Source organism: Pecten maximus, unplaced genomic scaffold (assembly GCF_902652985.1).
Source record: "Pecten maximus unplaced genomic scaffold, xPecMax1.1, whole genome shotgun sequence".
NCBI classification, from domain to species: Eukaryota; Metazoa; Mollusca; class Bivalvia; order Pectinida; family Pectinidae; genus Pecten; species Pecten maximus.
Genome location: NW_022981391.1, coordinates 1 through 26,752, shown reverse-complemented (window position 1 = coordinate 26,752; position 26,752 = coordinate 1). Strand labels below are relative to the sequence as shown.

Below are 26,752 nucleotides of genomic sequence, written 5' to 3'. Positions count from 1 at the left end.
ACCGGTGTCACCACACTAGATAATCCGTCGTCACCACATTAGAGGTTGCGTGGTCGCCACACTAGAGGTTCCGTTGTCACCACACTAGAGATTCCGTTGTCACCACACTAAATGTTCCGTCGTCACCACACTAGATGTTCAGTCGTCACCACACTAGATATTCAGTCGTCACCACACTAGAGGTTCCGTTGTCACCACACTAGGCGTTCCGTTGTCGCCACATTAGAGGTTCCGTCGTCACCACACTAGAGGTTCCGTCGTCACCACATTAGAGGTTCCGTTGTCACAACACTAGATGTTCCGTTGTCACCAAATTAGAGGTTCCGTTGTCACCACATTAGAGATTCCGTTGTCAACACACTAGAGGTTCCGTTCTCACCACATTAGAGGTTCCGTCGTTACCACATTAGAGGTTCCGTTGTCAACACACTAGATATTCCGTTGTTACCACATTAGAGGTTCCGTGGTAACCACACTAGAGGTTCCGTCGTCACCACATTAGAGGTTCCGTTGTCACAACACTAGATGTTCCGTTGTCACCTCATTAGTGGTTCCGTTGTCACCACATTAGAGTTTCCGTTGTCACCACACTAGAGGTTCCGTCGTTACCACATTAGAGGTTCCGTTGTCAACACACTAGATGTTCCGTTGTCACCACATTAAATGTTCCGTTGTCACCACATTAGAGGATCCGTGGTCACCACACTAGAGGTTTCGTTGTCACCACAATAGAGGTACCGTTGTCACCACACTAGAGGTTCTGTCGTCACCACACTAGAGGTTCCGTCGTCACCACACTAGAGGTTCCGTCGTCACCACACTAGAGGTATCGTCTTCAATACACTAGTGGTTCCTTCGTCACCACACAAGAGGTTCCGCTGTCACCACACTAGAGGTTCCGTCGTCACCACTCTAGAGGTTCCGTCGTCACCACACTAGAGGTCCCGTTGTCATCACACTAGAGGTTTCGTCGTCACCACATTAGAGGTTCCGTGGTCACGACACTTGAGGTTCTGCTGTCACCACATTAGAGGTTCCGTCGTCACCACACTAAATTTCCGTCGTCACCACACTAGATGTTCCACTTCAGGTGTGTAATACCTATATCTATTGATAGTTAATGCTGATAACCGCCGACAGAGTATATACTGCTTACTGGGGGTGGGGTGAGGGGTTGTTATTACCTTGGATGAGGTTAACCCCAGGACTTATCAACCCTAGAAACGGCCTCGGTGGTAATCATATTAACCAATATCCAAAGTCAACAATTGTAGCAGTGAATGTATTCCATCTTCTACGCTAGTTTGATTCTATTTTATTTTTACTATCTAGTCATACTGTTTTCGAACTTGGTGTCACTTGCATCATGATAACACCCTAAAAGTCGGACGAGTATATTATAATTTTGGACATTACATATATATGTCATTGCCGGTACGCTTGCCTGATAATTATCGGGATGTACTGGCTTAGATAGGGAATATAGTAACTGTATTGGGGAGGGGTTAACTGTACTTAGTCTACCTGAGGAGACAAATCAAGAGTTACCTCCTACAAACTTCCATACTGTAAAGTAGACAGTGGTTACAATATATTAGATTCTTCGATAAATTCTCCAAAAAGGAGAGGGATTCCGAAGAATACATGTAAATGAATTAAGTTCATATGGACGTTTTCTGTTGGAGTGATGGTTTGTATAAATTTAAAATTACATTTAAAACCCTCAATAACTGTTAACAATTAATACTGGCGCGCGGAAATTGAAGATTTTTGGGTTATCAGTGTGATAATTCTCACAATTCTACAGTTTTCTGGAATATGCCACCTTAATTGAGTATGAGACATCAATTGGCATCTATCCAAGCATAAGTTCGTGTTCTCTTGTGTGTTGTTCAGCGAGGTAGTCATCTCCTATACCAATATATATATATATATATATATAAGGGTCAAAGAAGTAATATGAACAGTATAATCCAGATAACACTGGATCCTCACATAAATGTATGGAGGATACGAATTACTTGTAATGATTATATGGGGCAAAGAAGTAATTCCAACAGTGTAAACAATAAGGTTTGTTAAATTTTCGAGGCAATCCGCTTCTTTATCAAAACACAAAAAATTACAAATACAATCACATAATATATATAAGAAGTACTGGAAATACAATAAAATACAATAATGTAGTGAAAACGGACTCAAGCGCGCCGGTGACACGGGTCAGCGTGCGCGAGCGGCTCACGTGCGCACTTAGAAAGAAGAGACTAGAAATTAGACAACGCAATCTACACCACGAGGTAAATTCGTAAACAGAAAAGCTTATCTAGCAAGACATCCCGGTAAAACGGTGCATACGTCGCTGGAACCCCCCTACCCACGGTTAACCCCGGTATAGGAAGTAGGGAACTGACCACCTGTAACAAGGTAAACGGTAAGCTGCCCTCGTGAACCACGCGTTGACACTTCAATGGCGACGAGGTAAAACTCGACTGACGGGGCCACTCTCCATCTCGGAAGTTCTGTCAGCAGGCGTGCAGGATTAGAAACCCTGTCATACGCTAGGTTTAATTGTTGTGATTTTAGTATTGGATTTGTATATCTTTTAAGAACTTTGGGGATAGTTTTTATAACCCTATCACTATTTTTTGTTTGTTTCTTCAGCGAACTTTGTCGATATTTTTTTTAGGGGTAGCTGCGTGCGCCACGTATGTGACGTCATATCCCCTGCAGCATTGTCTTCCGGTTTTTCGGCAGATATGTAAACAAACATCCCCACGTGTTTCTAAATTGATACTTAGGTTTGATTTGTTGGTTTGATATATCAACCTGATTTTGTGAGCAGCTCTCATCGAAAGACACTGTGTGTTACATTGTTTGTGTGTTCATTCATTAATTTTGTAGCCGGTTACTGGCTAGAATTTTGATACATTATTTTAATACACAGGTGTCAACTGTGTGTTACATTGTTGACCGGTCTCGGTTTACAATTTATGTACCAAGATAATATCTTACCAAGATTTAATATTGTTTTCCGGTTTTCGGAGATATTTAATGTTGACCCAATTACATGTCCAGGTTCTTGGATATGTGTTATGTTGATGCTGTTATAATTATTTGGGGATTTAATTCATTTCTACTTGCCTCACGTCTGCATCTCCAATAATATTAAGATTCCCAGCTGCATTTACGTTTCCTTCAGTACCTAACCTTATTTGCCCTGGTACAGCAAATATGGCTCTTAAGATCAATTGGTGTAAGGAACGTGAATTACTTTCATTGCCGGATGTTGGAAAGAAAGTAGCTGCCAATATCATGGACTACCGGTATACATACGGTAATATTACCAGCCATAATATTGGGGATATACCTAGAATCCGTCTCACGGACAGGTTAATGGAAGCGATTGATTTGGCCCCCAATCCATATTTGTCCAATGACCAGGATTCAGGTCAACCATCAAGTAATGTAGGGAGGGATCCGTGCAAGACTGTTGAGCAGCAGCCTGCAGACCAAGCGGCATGTACTCAGGAAGCTATTAAGGAAGTGCTTCGGCTGATAGAGGAACGACAAGGTGCCCTCTTACCCGAGTCATTCCGAGCGCAGGGAGCTAGTGCTCAACCGGATTACAGGGAGTCAGAGGAGGAATGTGTTACTCCACGCCGGTCAATGAGGAAAACTGAGCCCAAACATAGGTACGGTACACGGTCACGAGGTCGCCTTAGTGAGGATTCAGATGAGGACTATGCCCACACCCGGCGAAGGCGTGGCAGGCAATCCCGACCCCCAAGTAAACACCGTAAATACTTTCGCGATGAGGAAAGTGACGACGATTTGTCATTTACTGCCCCATTACGAAGCAGCAAGGGGAGACCACCCATCCTGCCCAAACATCTGGAGTTTGATGGTCGGTCAAACTGGTCCCTTTTTAAGCAAAAATTTACACGGTATGCTGATGCGGCGGGCTGGACGATTGAGGAACGGAGAGATGCCTTATGCTGGGGGTTGACAGGGAAGGCTGGTGATTTCTACCACCTGTTGACGGAGATGAATTCCTCAATGTCCTATCGCAAACTGATTGCTGAGTTCGACAAGCGCTTCCAGGCCTCAGAGCTTCAGGAAACTTTGCAAGCCAAGTTTCAAATGGCTAACCAGGACCTGGATGAGACACTGCACGATTGGGCAGACCGGGTACTCGGTCTAGCTGTCAAGGCTTACAAGGACTTACCAGAATCCTGGATTAGGAAGCATGCCATAATGCGGTTTTGTCTGGGCTGTAAGGAGAGGGAAGCCGGAAAGCATGCCTGCATGCAAAAACACAAAACCCTTGAAGATGCTATTGAAGAGATCGAGTGGTATAGGTGTATCCATCATCCACAAGATTCTAAAAAGAAGTCCCGCTCGGAAGCACTACCAATATATAGGACGCAGCATTATGAAGACTCGTCAGCGTCATCGGATGAGGAAATAGATGTACGGGAGGTGCGCCGGTTTGCGGGTGCACCACGTAAGGAAAAGAGGACTCCCTCACAGACAAAAACGCCTCCGATCTCTTCCATCTTGAAGAAATCAAGCAATTCTCCTACGCTGGAGCAGAGGGTAGCTTCTTTGGAGGGAGGTGTTTCATCCTTGCAGTCTCAACTATCCCAGCTCACCCTCAGGATGGATGCACAAAACAAGGACATTGGAAGCAAGTTTGACATGCTTCTCACGGAATTCAAATCCCGGGGACGGAGTCGTAGCCCATCACCTAAGCATAGCAATTGCTTCAAGTGCAATCAACCTGGGCATTATATGCGAGACTGTCCAGAGGCTAAGAAGGAGGTTACCTTTAAAGAGGAGGGATCTTTAAACGTTGTGGGGTTGGAGAAGAAGGACGATTCCTCAACCCAATAAAGCACCAAAGTCCTTCCAGCACTGTCCCAACTCAACAGCCAGATACAACAGTCTCTTGGGCTCAGGAGAATCTACCCATACAAGGGGTGCAGTCCATGGAGTCAGCTGTCTCATCGGATAAAGAGGACAACGGCAGAGATGAAGATTTGGATGTCATGAGAATAAACAAGGTTAAGTCCAATTCCCTGTACCATACCACAGTGCGGGTAGGAAATGTGACGGTGGATGCTATTGTTGATACAGCAGCAGAGTCAACCATCCTTTCAGACAGGATTTATCAAATGATGGACCCCAAGCCTCCAACACTGTGCAAAATGAAATTCCTCACGGCAGCGCGGGATATGTCTATGACAGGACTTAAGATAGGACCGGTAAAACTCCAGATTGGGGCTTCTGTGTATAATGAGGTCATTCACGTTGCTCCTATTGAGGATGATATGCTCCTAGGGTTTGACTTTCTAATTCGTCAAGGAGCTCATATTGACATGGAGAATCATTTGTTAAAGGTTGGTTCCACCACTACCTCTCTCAGGGTTGGTAACAGCGAGGGTTTACCCAGAGTGAGTAGGGTCTCTGTAGCAAAGAGACGTATGATACCCCCACGTTCAGTGGCACGGATAAAATGCCAGCTGGATAAGGTCCTCCCAGATTATGTTGTGGAGGCAGAGGAAAATCCCCGATGGGTTATTCCCAGGTCAGTGCACCGGAGCTCGGATAGCCCAACAATCTGTGTGGTTAACTTCTCGGATAAATTTACTGTGCTCAAGAAGGGTAAAGTAGTCGGAATGGCTACAGGAGTAGATATTCTCCCGGAATATGACGCGGAGAAACCCACTCTGGACATTAGTGAGGTGGAGGACCCTAAAGGCCATGATGACAAAGCAATTCCGGAGCATGTGAAGGATATGTTGACCCGGTCGCGGGAAAACTTATCTGAGGAGCAATGTCAGAAATTGACATCGGTAATCTGCGAGTTCCAGGATGTGTTCGCTTCCCATATGTTCGACATAGGGACCTTTAAGGAAATTGAACATCGAATCGATACCCAGGGAGCACCGTCGGTGAAACAGCGGATGAGGAGGACCCCTATCCACTTTGTGAAAGAGGAGGAGGAGGAGTTAAACAAGATGCTGCAGGCAGGGGTTATCCAACCATCTGTCTCTGAATGGGCGTCAGCTCCAGTCTTAGTCCGGAAACGTGATGGGTCGGTTCGGTATTGCATCGACTACAGAGCTCTAAATAATTTGACGTTGAAAGATGTATACCCTTTGCCTCTAGTTGAAGACTGTGTGGATACACTATCCGGAAATCGGTGGTTCTCCAAGCTCGATGCAGTATGGGGCTATTGGCAAGTGAAAATTGCAGAGGAAGACCGAAAGAAAACTGCCTTTATTACCAAATATGGACTGTTTGAATTTGTGAAGATGCCATTCGGTCAGCAACTTTCTCTAGAGTCATCAACTTAGTGCTGTGTGGCCTTAATTGGAAGACTGCCATGGCCTTTCTAGATGACATAGTGATTCTAGGCAAAGATTTCGGAGATCATCTTAAGAATTTGGTAGAGGCTTTGAGCAGGTTCCGGTATTACGGAATAAAACTCAAACCCAAGAAGTGTGTCTTCTGTCAGAGAAAGGTGGAATTTCTTGGCCGGATTGTTGGGGAGGACACCTTAGCCATGTCTGCGAGCGACATAGAGGCCATTAAGAACTGGCCAGTACCCTCTACTACCAAAGAAGTAGAGATATTTCTGGGTTTGGCGAATTACCACCGGTTGTTTATACAGAGTTTCGCAGCGGTTGCTATTCCCTTGTATAACATAACGGGAAAGAAGCCTTTCAGATGGGAGAGGGAACAACAGCAGGCATTCGAGACGCTAAAGGCTAAGCTAATGCAACCACCAGTACTAGCCTTGCCCAACCAGAATGATGATTTCGTATTGGATACCGATGCATCGGACGAGGCTATAGGAGGGGAACTTCTGCAAATAGTAGATGGGGAGGAAAGAGTGATAGCATATGCCAGCTTTGCTTTAACCCCGGAACAGAAGCGGTACTGTACTACACGGAAAGAGTTGCTGGCCATTGTCCGGTTAACACGGCAATTTCGACATTACCTCTTAGGCAGACCTTTTAAGGTAAGAACCGATCATAATAGTCTTACTTGGCTGTTACGGTTTAAGCAGCCTCAGGGTCAGTTGGCACGATGGATAGAGGAGTTGAGCCAGTACAACATGGTTCTGGAACACAGAAAAGGTAGTTTGCACACAAATGCAGATGCATTGTCCAGGATGTCTGCAGAGGTCAGCCATTACATCCATGGGTCCCGGCTTGAGGATCTGCCTTGTGGTGGTTGCCTTTATTGCCAACGAGCTCATGATCGATGGGGCGAATTTATAGAAAATGTGGATGATGTGGTCCCCATTGCAGCAAAGGGTCCGGTAAATCAAGGCCAGGAAAAGATTTCCCCGTCAAAGACCTGGGACCCTGGTGGAACAGAAGATAAAACTCCCATATACATTGAGGTGTGCTCACGGTTGTGTCAGGTGCACACACTGACCGAAGAGGGGGAGGTGGTGTCCTTTGTGCAATCCGCGGAGGATAGAGAGATGTGCTGGGGTTTTTCCCGAGAGGAAATCAGACGGGAACAAAGCACGGATCCTGATTTGACGCTGGTGCTGAATTGGATCCTAAAACAGGCGACACCGGCTAACGAAGAGCTATTTCTTTCGAGCCCTGCGTCCAAGTTTTATTGGATAAACAAGGAACGATTGAGAGTGAGGGAAGACATCTTATTTTTGAAAGAAAAGGATTGCGGGATCCAGAAGCTTGTAGTGCCAAAAGGTCTGCGGGGTACTGTGCTGCATCTTCACCATGATCTGCCATCTGCCGGGCACCAAGGTATCACACGGACACGAGAAAGAGTGAAGGAGAAGTTCGCCTGGTATGGTCTTAGTCAGGATGTTGAGAGGTTTGTTACTACCAGTTTACGAAATGGGTGGAAATTATTCCTACGTCCTCTCAGACAGCTGAAGTCACAGCCAAAGCGGCGGCAAACTCTTTCTTCTCAAGGTTTGGGATGCCATTCCAGTTGTTTTCTGACCAAGGACGAAATTTCGAAAGTGATCTTTTTACTGCCATATGCGATATTCTGCGCATCCATAAGGCCCGAACCACTCCATATCGACCATCCTCCAACGGACAAGTCGAACGTTACAATCGGACTCTGATGGACGCAGTCAGGTGTTTCGTTGGTAACCGACAAAAAGACTGGGACGTCTTACTTCCTCAGCTTGCGGGAGCAATGAGATCGACAGTAAACCGGAGCACGGGGCAGACACCAAATATGATGATGTTGGGCAGGGAGGTTAATCTCCCAGCAGATCTTATGTTCGAGTCCTGTAATACTCCCCTTCAACAGGGGGTTGCACCCTATATTCATCGATTAGTAGGCGCTTTGCAGGAAGCTCATCATATAGCTAGACAGAAATTGAAGGAGACACAGCGCCGGATGAAGAGGAACTATGACCTCAGGGTATTGAAGCGGTCTTATCAGAAAGGAGATATTGTCTACATCCTGGATAGTGGGGCAACTAAAGGCAGATGCAAGAAGTTGTGCCCTCCCTGGAAAGGGCCCGGTATAATTGTGGAAAAGATCACACCATACTTGTTTCGGGTTCAGCTTAACAACAAGGTCTTGGTCTTAAACCACGATAAGCTCAAGCCTTGCAGGGACCGCCAAATGCCTGCATGGATAAACAATTTCACATCCAATCTTCTGGTGGGTAACGAGGCAGAGGGTGAAGTTGATACGGAGGCAGATGATGAGGCTTATTGTATTTGTAGAAAGCCATGGAATGGTCAATTTATGATACAGTGCGACTACTGCGGGGAATGGTACCATGGGTCATGCATCAATATAGCCCCTTCCGATGCCCTGGATATTGACCGGTTCAAGTGTTCTTCTTGTAAGAACAATGTGGTCACTCAAGCATAGTTTCTCTCTTTCTGTTCTTCACAGGTGAAGGCATGGCGTACGGAGGCAGATGGACTGAGGTGATGTCTAAACACCTCAAGACAGTAGAGGATGCCACCCGAAAAGGTGACACCCTGGACCCTCGAGATGTCATGAGCCACCTGTATAGGACCAACATCTCCGATCGTAGGATGAAGGAAGCGGTAATGGGGCAGGTCAAGATCGCCATCAAGAAAGGCAGGCGGAGTTGGCTAAGGCGCATGGCAGAGGAGGCTCGCAGCGCTGGATTGTTTACAGACGAATGGATTGAAGGTAACATCTTCAAATTACAGGGTCGCCGTCATCGTCGTGACAATCGCCGAGAATCCATCGCGGAGCAGGCGGTGTTCGAGCCTGTGAGGGACTATCGGCTTCAACAGGACCCGACACTCCCAAAATATGTTGAAGAGGTTAGCGCTCAAGATGGCCCGACTAGGTTGGATCAGCGCTCCTACAGAGATGCCTTAATGGACTGCCCTAGAGAAGAGAAGAGATCGTCTCCGGAAAAGTATTCGTCGGACGTGTCCAATCATTCGGGAGGGGAATACCAGGAGGAGTTGGCCGGCGAATCTTCAAGGGAGGACCTTTATGTTGACAATCAGTCAACCGGTGAGGGTCAGGATTCCCAGTTACGGGGAGGAAGCTCGGAAGGCAAGGATTCCCGGTTCTCGGGAAACACAGACACGCAACGTGTCGTTGTATTAATGCCTGCAGAGAGGGACATGCCGGATCAGGGCAAGTCGCAGAGGGGTAGCCCCCGTTATCAGCGACAGTCTAGCTCTCGGCTGAGGGGCTCGGATTCGAGCAGGGGGAGGAGTATGGCACGTTTCTCACAAAAACGGAGACCCTCCCCGAGGAGTTATCAACGGAACAAAGGAACCTATTCTACAGGAGAGGCAAGGTCTCCGACCCCACGTATACAGAGTACGAGGGGAGCCGGACCAAAGGTTCATTCAGTCCGGGTACGGACAGATCATCAGCAAAGTTCGGGGGTTGGACAAGTACCAGTACGAACTAGGGAAATATGGAATTCGTCTTATTCCCGTAAGAAGGAGTCTTCCAAGCCGGAAGAACAGCCCACTCCAACAAGGCACCGGAAACGGAAAGCTAAGTTGCAAGGTCAGGAGGGTCAGCCACCTGAGAAGAAGTCTCACAGAGGTCATCGGAAGGGGGAGATTTGCAAGATAGGCGGTTGTGGCAAGGAAACTTGGTATCCCAAGCGTCATCTAGTCGAGGCTCACCTCCCCAATGTCTTAGAAGAGCGTCATCCGTTGACAGTGGACCTACACCGGACCCGGTATTCGTGTCTGGCCATGTTTGCTGTATGCATTGTGGGGCCAACAGCAGGGCTGCAAGACCTCTGTGATTGGATCAACCGATACAGGTTCATTGAGCCAGGTTGGAAGATCACCGATAGACAGAGGGAGTTGATGGTAGGACTGTGTGAGGAGCAAGGCTGGGAAGTTCCACAGGATTTCAGCTTGTCCCCAATAAACTCTCCCGCTGCACTCCTGCATTGGAGGTGCCTGAAAGCTATTGCCAATCAGATAGCTAGGGGGACGATGAACGAGCTGAGGGAAAGGTTCACCTTTACCTCTGAACAGGTTCTTGTGGAGCCGGAAGCTGAGGTCCAGGATACGGCTGGTGTCGACGTGAAGGATCCGATAGAGGCCATGGAGACGTCATCAGGACTTCGGGTATCCACCGGTAGATCGGCAGAGGACCCGGGGTTAGAGCATCAGAATCCTGCTGGGGATTCGTTGGAGGACATATCAGTACCAGAGTCCAAGCGAATGGAGGAGTCCAAACCGGTGATGAGCGCTTTCGATAGCCATTTCCATCTGGATAGGATACGAAGGTACCTGAAGCTTCACCATGATGCGTCAGTGCATGATGTACTAGCAGCGGTGCCAACAACACCAGGGGAGTACCAGCTAGAAGTCTCGGGAGGTGTCGCGGTATACTGCGACCCCGAAACCTACCCATCAGTCGACGAAATATCTCGATTAGTGGAGGAAGGCTTTAAGGCGGTGATTGGAGTCCATCCTAAGCACTGCATTTCCAAGGTTGACAAACAACGCCTGGTGGACTTGCTGGTGGTACCTGGAGTGGCTGGACTCGGTGAGGTCGGTCTCGATCACACCTGTCGGCCTGATACTTGGTATCCTCAGGAGCAGCTACTCAAGGATCTCCTGTCCTATCTGTGTCCAGGCATGGTACTGGTGCTGCACATCAGGGGAATGAAGAGGGATGCTGCAGGAGTGGAGGCCTTCATGCGCTGCCTGGATATCCTGCAATTGCAGGGAGTATCATCACGCCAGAAGATTCAACTCCACTGTTTCTCCGGTACAGCGAGAGTAGTGGAAAGTTGGTTGGAAGTCTATCCAAACACCTACTTTAGTGTGTCGGGCCTGGTGTTTCACTTCAATGATGCCCAGAGAAAGGCTATCAAGTCAATTCCCCTAGATCGGCTCCTTTTAGAGACAGATGCCCCTTACTTTCCGGTAAGTGCGGAAAGTTCGTGCAGTGCCCCCCACTTAATTGATATCACAGCCAGGAAAGTGGCAGAGATACGGGGAGGCATTACCGTCAGAGAGGTCCTTGGAGCCACAGAGGAGAACGCCCGGACCTTCTTCTGTTAAGCTTGAGTGTGGACCGGTAGCAGGGCCCCCATCTTGATTAGGCCATGCCGGTGTGAGTGTTAGTGCCCGTTCGGAGATGGCTATGGACTTTCCCAAAAAGAAAACGGGGGGGAATGTAGTGAAAACGGACTCAAGCGCGCCGGTGACACGGGTCAGCGTGCGCGAGCGAATCACGTGCGCACTTAGAAAGAAGAGACTAGAAATTAGACAACGCAATCTACACCACGAGGTAAATTCGTAAACAGAAAAGCTTATCTAGCAAGACATCCCGGTAAAACGGTGCATACGTCGCTGGAACCCCCCTACCCACGGTTAACCCCGGTACAGGAAGTAGGGAACTGACCACCTGTAACAAGGTAAACGGTAAGCTGCCCTCGTGAACCACGCGTTGACACTTCAATAAGAATAATGTTTTAGTAACTGGAGAAACCACAATGAACCCTTCGGCAAACGTGGGCCGAAGGCGGATACTAGCGTGACTGCATCATGTTCAACACTAGAACGCTATGCGACCAACGGCAGAGATATTTTGAATTCCCCCGCACGTGAAAGTATATCGAAGAGTCCAAAGACGATTCGTCCCTAAATACTGCTAGTGGACGACATTGCATTCATATAAAATATGTTGCATTATCGTCTCTACAGTGATTGATTAAATATCGTGTACAAAGTCTAAAAAACTTTAGAAAAATATGTTTTAGATGGTTAGAATTATAGAGAGTGGTGTGAAAAAACTACTACAAATATTTATCAAGACTGAAAATATAAGAAATACGAATGCCGAAGTGTCCCTACAGGACGCTACGGGAAACAGACGATTCGGACCAACTCGGACCAAGATGCTGTTGCATGATGGCGGGAGGCGACTAAATGTGAGTTTCAAAGAGCAACAATGAATGGATGCCCCAAAAAGTACAGCAATTATGAAAATTTTAACAAATTGAATAATTAACAACATGAATAGTCAAATATAATGGTCAGGTGGAGAGTACATCCAGAAGACGTCTTTAACGTTCGTTCATACCCCGAGGGTAGCAGGTTTGGAGATTGGTAATCCAGTATCTTTCTCTGGAACGACGTTTCGTTTCATTCCAGGTAGGACAGTGATCAATGGCGACCACCTGCATATCCTTCCAACTGTGTCTGTGGACTCAGTGTATGGGCACAATTTGCACGTTTTTTTGCTGCATGTGTTGAAGGAGCCTGTTGTAACGACAGAGGCAGATGAATGTAATTTGCTGCTCACCACCAGATCTCTTACATTTTTTGGTCTACGATAGGCCAATAACGGTGGTTCTGGAAAGATCCGTTTGAGTGCAGTCACGCTAGTATCCGCCTTCGGCCCACGTTTGCCGAAGGGTTCATTGTGGTTTCTCCAGTTACTAAAACATTATTCTTATTGTATTTTATTGTATTTCCAGTACTTCTTATATATAGTATGTGATTGTATTTGTAATTTTTTGTGTTTTGATAAAGGGGCGGATTGCCTCGAAAATTTAACAAACCTTATTGTTAACACTGTTGGAATTACTTCTTTGCCCCATACATATATATATATATATATATATATTAATTGCCAAAGTGGCATATATATTTAAAAGGATGGTGTGAGTGTTGTAGTTGTGAATTTTAATTGTGTTTGTCATATTATGTATACTTACCTAATGTGCATCAGGTCTGGTTTGTAAAAGTTTTGTATTCCCGCGTCTTGTGCTTACATTTACGTAATGTTGACTATCACATCAGCGACCCACGGGTGAGGACGTATACATATACGGCTCCGACAATCGACTGACTATCTGCCAGCTTATTGTTTAATTTTAAAAATGCATGTGTGCTCGTAATATATCAGAAACATTGTGTCTACAAGTCCCGATATACTATCGGGAGAGGAACCCCTGTCCAAGGGATAGGGTATTATGTTATTTCTAGTGTAAGGTAATTGTAATGTAATATGTAACATGTATAATATAGCCGTTATGAACTTTATATAGTTTAATTGTCTAAAATTGTATGTCTTCTGAAAATATGTATAAATTGTAAAAAGAGGTTGTAAATGTATCGTAATGAAAAGCGCATTAGGTATTGTGAATTGTAGTTTTAACATTGTGTATTTGTATGTTTTTACAGGGTTTTTTTCCTGGAGAATAAACTAGTAACCCAACCATGACTTTTGGAAGTTTTTATAACCTGTGGCAGGCCTGAGCACCCTGTTACAGTTACTTCGAGAGAAAGAGTGTGTATGTGAGTGTGATATTATTCATGTAATGGTAAATAGCCTTGTTCATTAGACATTGGGTGTGTGATTATAAATCATATGACCTCATTTGCCATTTAAGTATATATGCTACCTGATCATGAATTATTTTCCTTTAATGAAGAGTTCCACTTACAGACATAAAGCAATTTTTTTTTAAACTTGTTGACCGGAGAGGATCATGGTGGAGCATTTATTTATTGGCCATTCAAGGGCCCATGACGGGCATACAAGTAGCTGACATATGCATAATACATTCCTGATTACAATTATGTTACATGTAAGGACAATTACATGAAGTAAGAACAACACCGATATGTTTTACAAAGTAACAAGCAATACAAAAACCAGAGTAATTTCCCTTACATCATAGATGGAAGATGACACTTACTGTATTAAAAAATTGTGCAAAAAACAAATATACACATACAATGTATCTGTGCACAATGCACAATTGTCCTGTATCCATATTGATAGATATATATAAGTGTGTCTATAATTTAAAATTTAAAGGAAGACAACATAATTGAACCATGTAATACACGGATCAGCACATTGAATGACATACATGTAAATATCTGTACTTTATTTTGGTTTATTAAAAGAGTAATAACAGAGTTCCGAGTTCCACCGGAACAGAGCTCAGTTCGTTGTTTAGACAACACTTCCAGAAATAATTTATGCCCTCAGAACTTCCGTTTTCAATGTTTACATTGCCAACAACACTCATTTATACGTTTTATTTGATTATCTACATCTTCGTCTCAACTGTCATCACTATATGGCTGATCAACTGGATTTCCAACATTGGTTGGTACCTGATTTGAAGCAGTTTCAACAGGACAGAGGAGTTTCTTGTTCTTTTTCAAGAAAAGAACACCTCGTAAGGTTGTGTGGTGTCGCAAGTGAACTTTACCTAGAAGTTATCTTGACTGCAGATGATTACGGACCGATGGAAATCCACAGGAGAACTGTACCAGTAGGTGATGAGACATTAGTTTTACCTCGGTTAACGATGACCTGCCAGATATTGAAACAAGTGAAGGATTTGTGTATTTACTAAGGTACTGTAAATGGAACGGAGAGAGACTGCGTGACTACAAACAGGACAATGGCTTCAGACTATATCTCATCAACCATAAAGACAATGTTATCATTTCTAATAAGATGAAAATGTATCGGAATGTCAAAGGGACATATATGTGTGTGTACCAGAGACACGACAGACAGCACAGTCGTGCTCCATGCTTTAAAAAAATGAGAAATTGCCTATAAGCTTAATGTTAAGCCTAATTGTTTGGCTTTTTCGCTGAGACATTTTGGTTACTTTATATAAAAAAGTCATATTGAAATTGTAATTGTGACATACAGTAGCCTATAAAGATTGTTAATGAAATTTTAGACACAGGTAGCTCAATGTAGAGTACTCGGGCTTCAAGTCCGAGGGATTCAGGTTCAATTCCTGGTCTGTGTAATCAAAATTTCAATTGAAATTTCTTTGATATGGAATAATCCAAAATTTACCTTGAAAGGCTTTCAATCCCCATTTGATATTTTTTTGGGCTATGAAGAAATAACCTTAATTGTCTAACCAATGAAAACAAGTGTAACAGATAAAATAAAATTATATAAGTATAGATGACATAGGATACAATCATAATATTGTGGGTTAGACATAGAGAAAAAGTACAATGTTCAGTGTATATGATACAGAAGTCAGATAATGATCAATATGCTTAAGTTGATGGTTATCAGAGCGACTGTCATAAATTGTTCCATTCCTACACATTTTTAAGCAAGTTTGATTTCATTCTGATTAACCAGGATTTTTAAAAATATTTTTTAGCTCACCTGGTCCAAAGGACCAAGGTGAGCTTATGCCATACCGTAGCGTCAGGCGTCCGTCGTCCGTCCGTCAACACAATTGACTTCTTCTTCTGAACCGCTGATCAGAATTCAACCAAATTTTGTAGGAAGCATCCCTATGTGGGAGGGATTCAAATTTATACATATGATTGGGCTGACCCACCAGGGGCCTGAGGGGCGGGGCCGAAAGGGGTCCATTTGGCAATATTGATATAAACGACTTCTTGTCTGGACCTAAGCAATGTATGACATTGATATTTCAGTGGTAGCATCCCTAGGTGGCTGGGATTCAAATTTATACAAATGAAAGGGCTGACCCGCAGGGGGCCTGAGTGGCGGGCCAAAAGGGGTTCATTTGGCAATATTGATACTAAAGACTTCTTCTCTAGACCTAAGTAATGTATGGCATTGATATTTCAGCAGTAACATCCCTAGGTGGTTGGGATTCAAATTTATACATATGATTGGGCTGACCCCCAGGGGCCTTAGGGACGGGGCCAAAAGGGGTCCATTTGGCAATATTGATATTAACAACTTCTTCTCTGGACCTAAGCAATGTATGGCATTGATATTTCAGCAGTAAAATCCCTAGGCGGTAGGGATTTAAATTTATACATATGATGGGGCTGACTCCACTGGGGCCCGGGGGTGGGGCCAAAAGGGGTCCATTTGGCAATATTGATATAAGCGACTTCTTCTCTGGACCTAAGCAATGTGTGACATTGATATTTCAGTGGTAGCATCCCTAGGTTGCAGGGATTCAAATTTATACAAATGAAAGGGCTGACCCCCAGGGGCCTTAGGGGCGGGGCCAAAAGGGGTCCATTTGGCAATACACTGTATTGATATGAACGATTATGTGAAATAAGGATAACGTACATGATATTATAAATCATAATTACAAAATGTTTAATACCTTGTTTTGTTAAATGTCACACAATCCGAATGAAAATTAAAATAAAATGAAATAATACAAACGAACTTTGTCAGTTATTACATCTACATGCAAACACTTCCTCATTTTTATAATATTAAACCGAAATAGTCAGTAAATAGTTTTCTGGCGATAATATGTTTTGACTTCACTAAACTAAAAAACAACTTATGGTGAAGGGTAAAGTGTGTCATCGATTTCGACTGGGTGGCGTCTGGCACATTGTCGGCCCCAACGTAGTTTTATTTAGGTTTCACTCTCTTGGCTATAGTGTGGTTGTAGGCATCTGCATATGTTAAGTGTTAATGTACAATGCGAAGTTGTCGGATATTGATGTACAACGGATCGCCATGGCAGTCCGTGTCCACATGTCCAACGACCTACAGACCATACAACAGAATGTACAACTTCATGTACAACAGCAGATTGCCCCGCTTGTGGAGAAAGTTGCTAGGCTCGAGGCTGAAAATGATTAGCTTCGCCATCAACTAGACGACCTGGAGCAGTACGGGAGGAGAACTCTTGTTCGCTTCTCCGGTGTTCCAGAACAGACGGGAGAGGATACTTCCGCAATCATCCTGAAGGCAGCTGAAGATTGTGGCGTTCACATCTAGTCGGCAAACCGGACCGGAACAGGGGGAAACCACGCCAAATCATCGCGCGACTAAATGCCGTGGACGCCAAGTTTGCTCTACTCAAGTCAAGTCGCGGGTTTCGCTCCAATGATACATTCAAGGGCATCTCTGTGAACGAGGACCTTACTAGATATCGCGGTCGATTAGCCTATCTCGCGAGGAACCTAGTTAAGGCCAACCTGATACTGCAGACATGGACAACAAATGGTAAGGTTATGATTAAAGACGATTCGTCCAAAATCATTCAAATCCGGCGGGAATCAGAACTTGAACCCTTCGGTCATAAAATGTGATATCACCTAGTCGGAGTCAGCATCGCTGGGCTGACATTCCGACGGCGATGTATGTCTATATATAAACACGGGCCCTATGTGTCCTTTCTTCAGTCAATGTCTCGTTTTTGTCTGATATCTGATACATATAGTGCTTATAGGTTATACTACAGATGTAATGAACGTATTCTACTCAATCTATGTAGCCAATTATATATATTTATTGTCTTCCCAACTGACAGCCATTTACAAATTTATTGTCATAAAACACGTATCATTTTCTGTACATGTCTCCATTTTACTGAATATACAAAGTACAATATACGTAAGTTGAATTTCATAAATATCCAATTCAATATCAAGCTTACAGGAAACTTTTTTTTTTCTTTTTCTAACTTGATTGCGTACCTCGTAAACTTAAATGCCTCTTAATTTCTTGTTTATTTTACAAAAATATTCCCCAGGATGTGCTCATGGCTTTTGTACATAAATGAAGTAGCAAAAAGCTGTTCATATTCATACAATTTGATACTCCGATATTCAACTGGTGTATCCAACTACAAGTAAATATATATTTTTTGCAAATGTATCTTAAGCTTGCAATTGTAAACCTATGTATGTGCGTACTTACCATTCCTGTTTATGTTATATACATGTTGTATGTATGTGTGTTTGTAAGCATTGAATGATAACGTTACTATTAATTAACAGTATTCACATGACAACGTAGTATACTGTATCTGCAAGCATTGTGTATGCGAACGTTTGTACATAAGCATATATATATAGTCATGAACGTGAAATTATAGATCTAAAACATGCGTGTATACATACACATTAATATGTTGTACAATCTCATGTTCATCCACATTTAAATAATGCCATTTAGTTTCCATGTTATTAGTTGTGTGCATAATATGTACATTTAACCCATGATATATATTTGGGATGGCTGAGCTTCTCGTGCTGTTAATACGATAAGCATAAAACAACCTTTTTTCTGATCGACCAGAGGTTTGGTATCTTTACAACATTTTAAAATTTGAAACCTTAAATCTCAGCCATCCTCTGTCTGTGTAGCATGCATGTACCCAGGATACAAATAAGTGTATAAAACTTTGAAATATATGTATATAAATTGAAAATATTATCCTTGTATCTACTCAACCCTTCCCAAGATATACGATAGAAATATTACCCATTGAATTAGTTTTCCGTATCATCCCTCTCTTCCGCTGTCCTACCTCTTTACTTTCCTTACACTGTTACCTCCCCTTCCCCACTACCCACGTGAACAAGCACACTGTAACCTATTTTTTGTTGTGTTATCATGTTTTTGATCTTATCGATGGCTTCCAATTATACCATATCCGGACACGAATATTAAGTTTCCTGCTATGGTTAACCTCTGTAACTTGAATGCCTATATGTCCTAATCTTTACTGTGTCCGGATAGGTACTTTTTATAACCGTTACTATCATAGATCATGTAACTATACATACATGACCGGGTCTGTACTTGTGGATATTTTACTTGTATTAATTGTATCATACGTTTTACATTTATTAATCGTTATGTTACATGCGTCAATTCAGCTTAGACATGACTTTGATACCCGATTTAGGCATGTACCTTACAAAGTGAAGAGCGTCATTTCTCTTTCCACTACCATGTGTATAAAATTAATATTCCTTCTCTCTGGAGACATCGAAAGTAATCCTGGGCCTAGTGATTCCGAATTATCATCCCTTTCCTCATGCTCCTCTAATTTTACAACGTTGCTTGACGACGGCAAGTATTCTTTTGTTCACCTTAACGTTCAAAGTATAAAGCAAAAAAATAATATACTCTTCAGCGAACTCTACAAGGTTAGTATCCTATCCTTTACCGAAACATGGCTTAGCCATGATGAGGTAACTTCCGTTTATGACTTTCCTGGTTTCCCCCCCCCCCCTTACTGCTATTGTAGACCGCAACGACAAGGAGGAGGAGTTTTGGTATATATCAGTATTAGTATAACATCCAAGCGTCGATCAGACCTAGAGTTACCTTCAGTCTAGTGCGTGTGGGTGCAACTTAACATATCAGGAAAAATAATTCTATATGGGCCATTTTATAGACCTCCTGATGAACCCGTTTCTTCTTGGGACCATATTGCTCATTCTATTGAACTTGCTTTCAACACTGGAATACCTAATATTGTCATAACCGGCGACTTCAATGCAAGCTTATTAAACAATAACAACCACTCTGTTCACCTTCGCGATCTACTTACTACATACAACCTTAACCAGAGTGTTGACAGTCCTACCTTCTTTACCGAATCCATAACCCATCTGCTTTAAGTAGTTATCGACCTATATCACTACTGTCAATTGTTGGTAAAATGATGGAACGATGCGTATATAAATATGTTTACAACTATCTCGTTGACAAGTCCCTACTAACACCCTGTCAGTCTGGTTTCAGATCCGGCGACTCCACTATTAATCAACTCGTATCTATTGCTAATGATATCTTCTCCGCGTTGGATAAAGGTAAAGAAATCAGAATGGTATTTTGTGATATAAGCAAGGCCTTTGTCCGGGTTTGGCATCGAGGCCTTCTTTCTAAAATAAGATCGTTGGGTATCACAGGAAATCTTTTTACTTGGTTCACGGATTACTTAAAAAATCGTTGTCAGCGTGTTGTTATAAATGGTAAGCAATCTTATTTAGCATATATCACAGCGGGAGTTCCCCAGGGATCAATTTTAGGACCATTACTATTTTCAATTTTCATAAATGATATTGTTCATGACATCCATTGTAATATAAAACTATTTGCTGACGATACGTCTCTATATGTCGAAGTGGAGTCGCCTGGTCTGGCCACAAATCTGTTAAATAGCGATCTAACCAAAATTCATGAGTGGTCTCAAACATGGCTCGTGAATTTTAATCCTAACAAAACTGTTACAATGACTGTAAGTAAGAAACTTGACAAACCTATCCATCCACCCCTGATCATGAATAACATTTCCCTAACTGAAGTAACGTGTCATAAACACCTCGGTGTATCAATATCTGCCAACGGGAGTTGGACTGACCATATCCAATATATAACTAGTAAAGCCTCTAAAAAACTTGACAGGAAGTCTCTTCAAACTATTTATTATACTTTCATTAGACCCCTATTAGAATATGGTGATATTTTATGGGACAACCTAACTCTAGGCCAAAACCAGATTCTTGAAAATATACAGCTAGAAGCAGCTAGAATCGTGACTGGTGCAACTAAACTCACAAGCCACGCTAGACTTTATGTAGAAACCGGTTGGGACCCCCTTAGTGCTCGCAGGAAAAAAAATTAAATAATTCAATTTCCACAAGATTGTTCATGGTCAGTGCCCTCCTTATCTGAATAACTTCCTACCTGCTCGTTAATCTGATATTCATACTCATAACACAAGAAGAGCTTATAATTTCTGTCAAATAAACTGTCGAACAAAACTCTATAAAGATTCTTTTATACCCTCTTCTGTTGATTTATGGAACACACTTCCTGAAAACATCAAATCCAATCCGTCCATAACTAACTTAAAAACATTTCTTAACTCCGACACTCTTTCTGCTCACTCTGTCCCTCAGCACTATTACCACTGCAGAAGCAGACACGGCCAGATCCATCATGCACGTTTAAGAATGAATTGCAGCTCATTGAATACTCATCTGTTCGCTCGAAACTTAGTTGATAGCCCTATGTGTTCGTGTAATCTGTCTACTGAAACTACTGAACACTTCCTCCTCCATTGTGCCAATTACCGGCAGCTTAGACTTCAATGTTTTAATCGCCTTCCTCCTAACTATAATGTTAACCTTTTACTCTATGGTAGTCCAGAATTCCCTGTTCAGTTCAACGAAGTTATTTTTGGCTGTGTTCAAAGTTTCATCATTCAATCTAAACGTTTCTGAAATTACCATTGTCTTTATGCTAGTAATCCTATTTATCGTCGCTATACTTATATACACTTTGTATGGCGCAGATTTCGTTAAGATTTTGTGTTTGTATTGTTTTACTATATACTAATAGTAAATATTTACAGAAATGCATGTACAGTCCCAATACTTATATCATATAGTGTAAGTACATATTTGTTATGAACTCTGATGATAAATAACCAGTGTTTGTTCCATTCTTACATTTTTGATGCCAACCCCGATGCCTATGGGCGGCCGTTTTAGGATAAAATACAGAAACTACTTAAGTGCAAAAAAATTAACATAATGGCAAAAAATCACATAATGGCAAAAACTTTTTCACTTAAGTGCAAAAACCACATAATGCAAAAAAACGTTTTTTGCCATTATGTAGTAATCTTTTTACATTATGTACCTTCGCACATAAGTACGAAAAATTTCTTCGTATCCCTCACTTCAAAATGGATTGTTCCAGTAATACTGGAACTCTTTTGCACTAAACACCACAAATGTTGTTCCTTGTCTGCGCATGTGCAACCTCATTGATGTTGAAAAAATGGCGGCAGATCAGGTAGATGATGTTTTGCAAGCGATTTCGCGCAATATTGTCACGGTATCGAGACAATTGACACAGGAAAATCCAAACAGACTTCAACTCCGTAACGTTCTTCAAGGATCTAAAGCAAATTTTGGGCGTATCTCAACATTTTTGTCGGGAAACCATGCGGCCAACATACAACAGTCGTTGGACGAATTGCTTCAGCTAATTGAAAGGACAATCCCCACGAACGCAGCAGCATCCTCTGCGGACAATCCTGACCACTACGACTTAGACGGTACGTTTCAAATAAATTTTACATGTGGTAATTTGAAGAAATACATATTCTTTACAAATAATATTTGCAGTTCATGGGCAAATTATAGTTCTAGTCGTTTCCTGGAGCTTTTTGGGGCCGTTAATGGGTCCCATATGCATTTCCAATTTAAATTATTTCACTTTTAAGCCCAGTGAGATATGCTTCTTACATATAGCAATCAAACGGTTTGTAATCAGTGATGAACCCGCTCCACAAATGTTTTGATATAGTATATTGGGATTGTTACATAAACATTTGAAACGGATATTTCTGCAATATAGATGAATATCTTAGATAAGATGACCGAATTTAAATGGTATATTATCAGAAACTATAGAATTCAGAGGACTTTTCTAAAACTCTTCTTCATTCAGTTTAAAGATAATCATATTTGATTATATTTAATATTATTTCCCCAAGTCTTAGGTAAAATTGCCTATATGAAGCGTTATATATGGTCCAATGAGGAATCCTACACATATATTTTTCCCTTGGCCAGGTAACTAAAATATGGTCCAGTCCTGTGTATAATTATTTTTTTTTTTTTACATATTGTAACCAATTTTACCAGGCAATATTTGGTTCGAAAGATAAACATCCAATCTTTATGTATATAACAAATAGTAATTATCTTTTACTTAATTTTTAGGTGCACTTGAACATGCTAGAAATCGAATGCGTAGTCGAGGTCGGCCTTCGTTCGACATAAACATTGAGGATATAAAGGCGGGGCTGCAAAGTGGGTTTACAGCAAAGGATATTGGTAAGCAGCTAGGATGTTCAGCAGACACAGTTTACAAGAAAATGAAGGCAGCAGGCTTGAGCGTTCGAGGGGAAAAGTATGCTGCACTGGATGACCAATTGCTTGACCAATATGTTGCGGAAATCCATCATGATCATCCCAAGGCTGGGAACGAGGTCAGTAAATATAGTGTTTTCTCTTGCTTTATGTAATAAATACATATTAAGCGAACTCCCCATGCACTTCAAACATTATTCATTATAAAACTAACCAATAGAGATCCATCTAAATTTTTATTAACAAACCGAATTTGTATGTCCAGAAAGGTTAAAATATAACCTAATTTAACAAGTGCTTTCAAGTCTGCAATGATGATCCGTGGGACGAAATATCACTGGGTAAATGACATGGTTCGGTTCTAGTGCTGTAATGAGTACGTATACCCGGGTGACCCGTACGTAAGGCAAAACACACACATTTCGGCTGTTTCCCCTAGGTAAAAAATGTATTTTTTTCCCAAAAATGAAGTGGTATTTTCCCAATTTGACAATTGGAAGTATAAATTATATGCCACGTTTTTGATATTAAGATAAAGAGGGCTAAACTAATCCACTGCAGCGCCTGATGTTGAAAATTTACATACTTCCTTCTGTAAACAATCACTTGGTGTTCAGAAAAATACTTGTAATGTTATGGTTTATTAAGAGCTAGGTAGATATCCAATTATCCATTGACATTAAGGAAATTAAAAAATTTTAAATATTGGATTAAAATAATAAACACTGATAATTGTATTTTAAGATCATGTTATAAAGACATGTTAGAGCATAATGATAAATGGATATTAAATATCAAGAACAAATTATATAGAATAGGCCTAGGCTATATATGACAGAAAATATTGACAATATTTCTTACATTGTAATTAAAGACAGACTTTTAGATATTAACAGACAGGATTGCATAGAACAAATTCTTCAAATGGATTTTTTTTATTAATGTCTTAACAATGAATTTGGTATTCAGAGGTGTTTGAGAAAACCACTAGCGAAAGGGTACTTAAAAGAAATTACTAAAATTCGACTGTCAATTTCCAAAATGACACCCTGATTTTAAAAAACGAGGCAATATTTTGTGTATTTACTTGAATTTGAAACAGGTATTCGAACATCAATCAAATGTTTTAGTGTTTTCTTCAAAGAATGCTTCTATATTTTCAGATGGTGAGTGGATACCTGAAGGCCAGAGGTTTTCAAGTACAGAGGCAGCGAGTACGAGAATCACTTACTCGAGTAGATCCTCCTGCAGCAGCACAGCGATGGAGCTATGCCATTTCAAGAAGAACGTATAGAGTACCTGTGCCTAACAGCCTGTGGCACATGGATGGTCATATGCGACTTATAAGGTATTCATTTAATTACGCTGAAAATCATATGACAAGTATCTATATAGATTTAATCAATGAAAATGTAAACTAAATACAATCATATATTCTAATCATGAATATCATAGCATATACACTTTCCAGACTGAAACAACTTTAACTGCAAACTGGGTCTCCTTTTCCCTGTCAAAATTGATAATATATATATGCTACACAGTGTAACTATCTGTTTCATCACATGTAATCTTGTACTAAACTTTATAAAAATACTTGATAATAGGAAATGTGTTTCATGTCCTGAAAAAAATGCTTTCTGGCCAATTGTTTCAAAAGTTTATTTCTTAGATCCTTGCTTTTGGTTTGCTTTTCAATTGAGAAAATAGCATCAAAAGTGAAAAACTTTTTTTCCCTTTGTATAATTAACATTGAAAATTAATGTCAACGTTGATTGTAACTCTATGCCAGTATAGTTTTTTTATTCATTTATTAGTTATTGAATTATGGGTTTCATACATGCCATACTTTCAGGGGACAAATAAGAGAGATGGATGATTATTTTGAGGGAGATTTGTGCATGACATAGATATCAACATTTCTACTAAGATATGAAAGAAATAAATTCATTTTAGAGGTGATAAGGAGAAGGAGGGTTCAAGTTGTTTGTAAGCAATTGTAAGTTGCCTTTAAGTTGTGGTGATAGATATTTATGGCAAACATTACACTATCCAGAGCTTTGTGTGAAGGTCATGTCCAATAGGAACCATTTGATTGTGTGATTACTAAATTTATCCAAATCTCATAAAATCTTGTGGGGAAAAAAAATAACTTCAGTAAGAAATTGTAAACAAAAATGGCACCAGAAAAAATCTTATAAAACACATGTAGAATTTTTTGTCACCATGTATCAGAATTAGGATACTGTCAAAATATTTACTGATATGTTGAATTATATGCAAATGTTTAATTTTTGTGTCCATGTTATTTCCAGATGGGGCATGGTTACTCATGGCTGTATTGACGGCTATTCAAGATTGGTGACATTTTTAAGATGTAGTACCAACAACAGGTCGTCAACAGTGTTGGACCTCTTTGTATCAGCTGTTATGAAGTATGGCTTACCATCACGTGTCAGGTCTGATCATGGTGGAGAAAACGTGCAGGTAGCCCTTTTCATGAACTTGGTTAGGGATAGCTCATCAAGGAATAACCACATCACAGGCAGGTCCGTACACAACCAAAGGATCGAACGATTGTGGAGGGATGTTCAGACAGAAGTTGGGGATAGTTTTTACCAGCTATTCCACGATATGGAAGACAGAGGAATTCTGGATCCTTCTAATGATTGCCATCTCTGTGCACTACAGCTTGTGTTTGTGCCAGAGGTCAACAGACAGCTTCAGAACTTCAGGGAGGCTTGGAATAAGCACAGAGTCCGGACAGAGTCTAGAAGGACTCCGGAACAGTTGTGGACACTTGGAATGCTTGGTGACACTGATGGTCATACAGCTGTCAGAGAAAATGCAGAATCCAGACTCTTTGCAAGATCTAGAGAGTAAACTACAGTCCTTTGGGCTCTCTAGTGAGGATGTAGTGATGGACATTGAAGAAGAGAGAGTCATTGTGCCAGCTGCACTTCATCTTCCAGCTGAAACTCATGTGACCCTTCTCAGCGAAGTCCAAGATATTGGGAATCTAGAGCAGAAGTATCTGCATATCGCAGCAAAGATTAGTGAGCATCATTCAGAATGATAACAATTAAAGTAATCAATGTTGTGACTGTGCCTGGAACATTTTCAAACTCATATCTATAGCTGTTGTTGCTGATATTGGTGTGGCAGCTAGCAGCTGCAGTGTAATAAAAATGATCCCTGAACTTGAATTGTTATATTGACACCTATGTATATGTTGTAAATATTTTGGTAATAAGATACTGTTTAAACCAAATACTTATTTTTTGTAAGGAACCTTTGTCCTAAGTTGGAGGCCCATATGAAACTGATACAATCTGGAGACAAATATAGACATGAACTGTTTTTTAAAGAATTGAAATAATTTCATTCCTTCTTAGTACTAATTAGTAAAAACTGATTGTCAAACACCATGCATCCCGGGGTAAATATTTTGCTGATTTCTCCCCTTCAAAATGAAAATTATATATTAGATATGAAAAGAACTAGAACTGTCACCAGGATGGCTGACTAATACCCCCGCAATTTGCACGAATCAATGGTGAATTGGAACTGTTAACTTAGATAATCCAGTAATATAGTGACCAGTTGCCATAGCAACCATAATTTTG

At 41.6% G+C, this 26,752-nt stretch overlaps 2 protein-coding genes across 2 annotated transcripts; both read left to right on the top strand.

Moving 5' to 3' along the window:
- The first annotated feature begins 8,118 nt into the window (after positions 1-8,118).
- On the top strand, positions 8,119-8,886 carry LOC117320029. The gene has a single exon (XM_033874723.1). It carries the CDS (start codon positions 8,119-8,121, stop codon positions 8,884-8,886), a length of 768 nt encoding a protein of 255 aa, XP_033730614.1.
- A 12,900-nt stretch (positions 8,887-21,786) lies between these two features.
- On the top strand, positions 21,787-26,326 carry LOC117320030. The gene is made up of 4 exons (XM_033874725.1): positions 21,787-22,306; positions 22,977-23,245; positions 24,290-24,474; positions 25,442-26,326. Exons 1-4 carry the CDS (start codon positions 22,000-22,002, stop codon positions 26,007-26,009), a joined length of 1,329 nt encoding a protein of 442 aa, XP_033730616.1. The 5' UTR covers positions 21,787-21,999; the 3' UTR covers positions 26,010-26,326.
- The last annotated feature ends 426 nt before the right edge of the window (positions 26,327-26,752 follow it).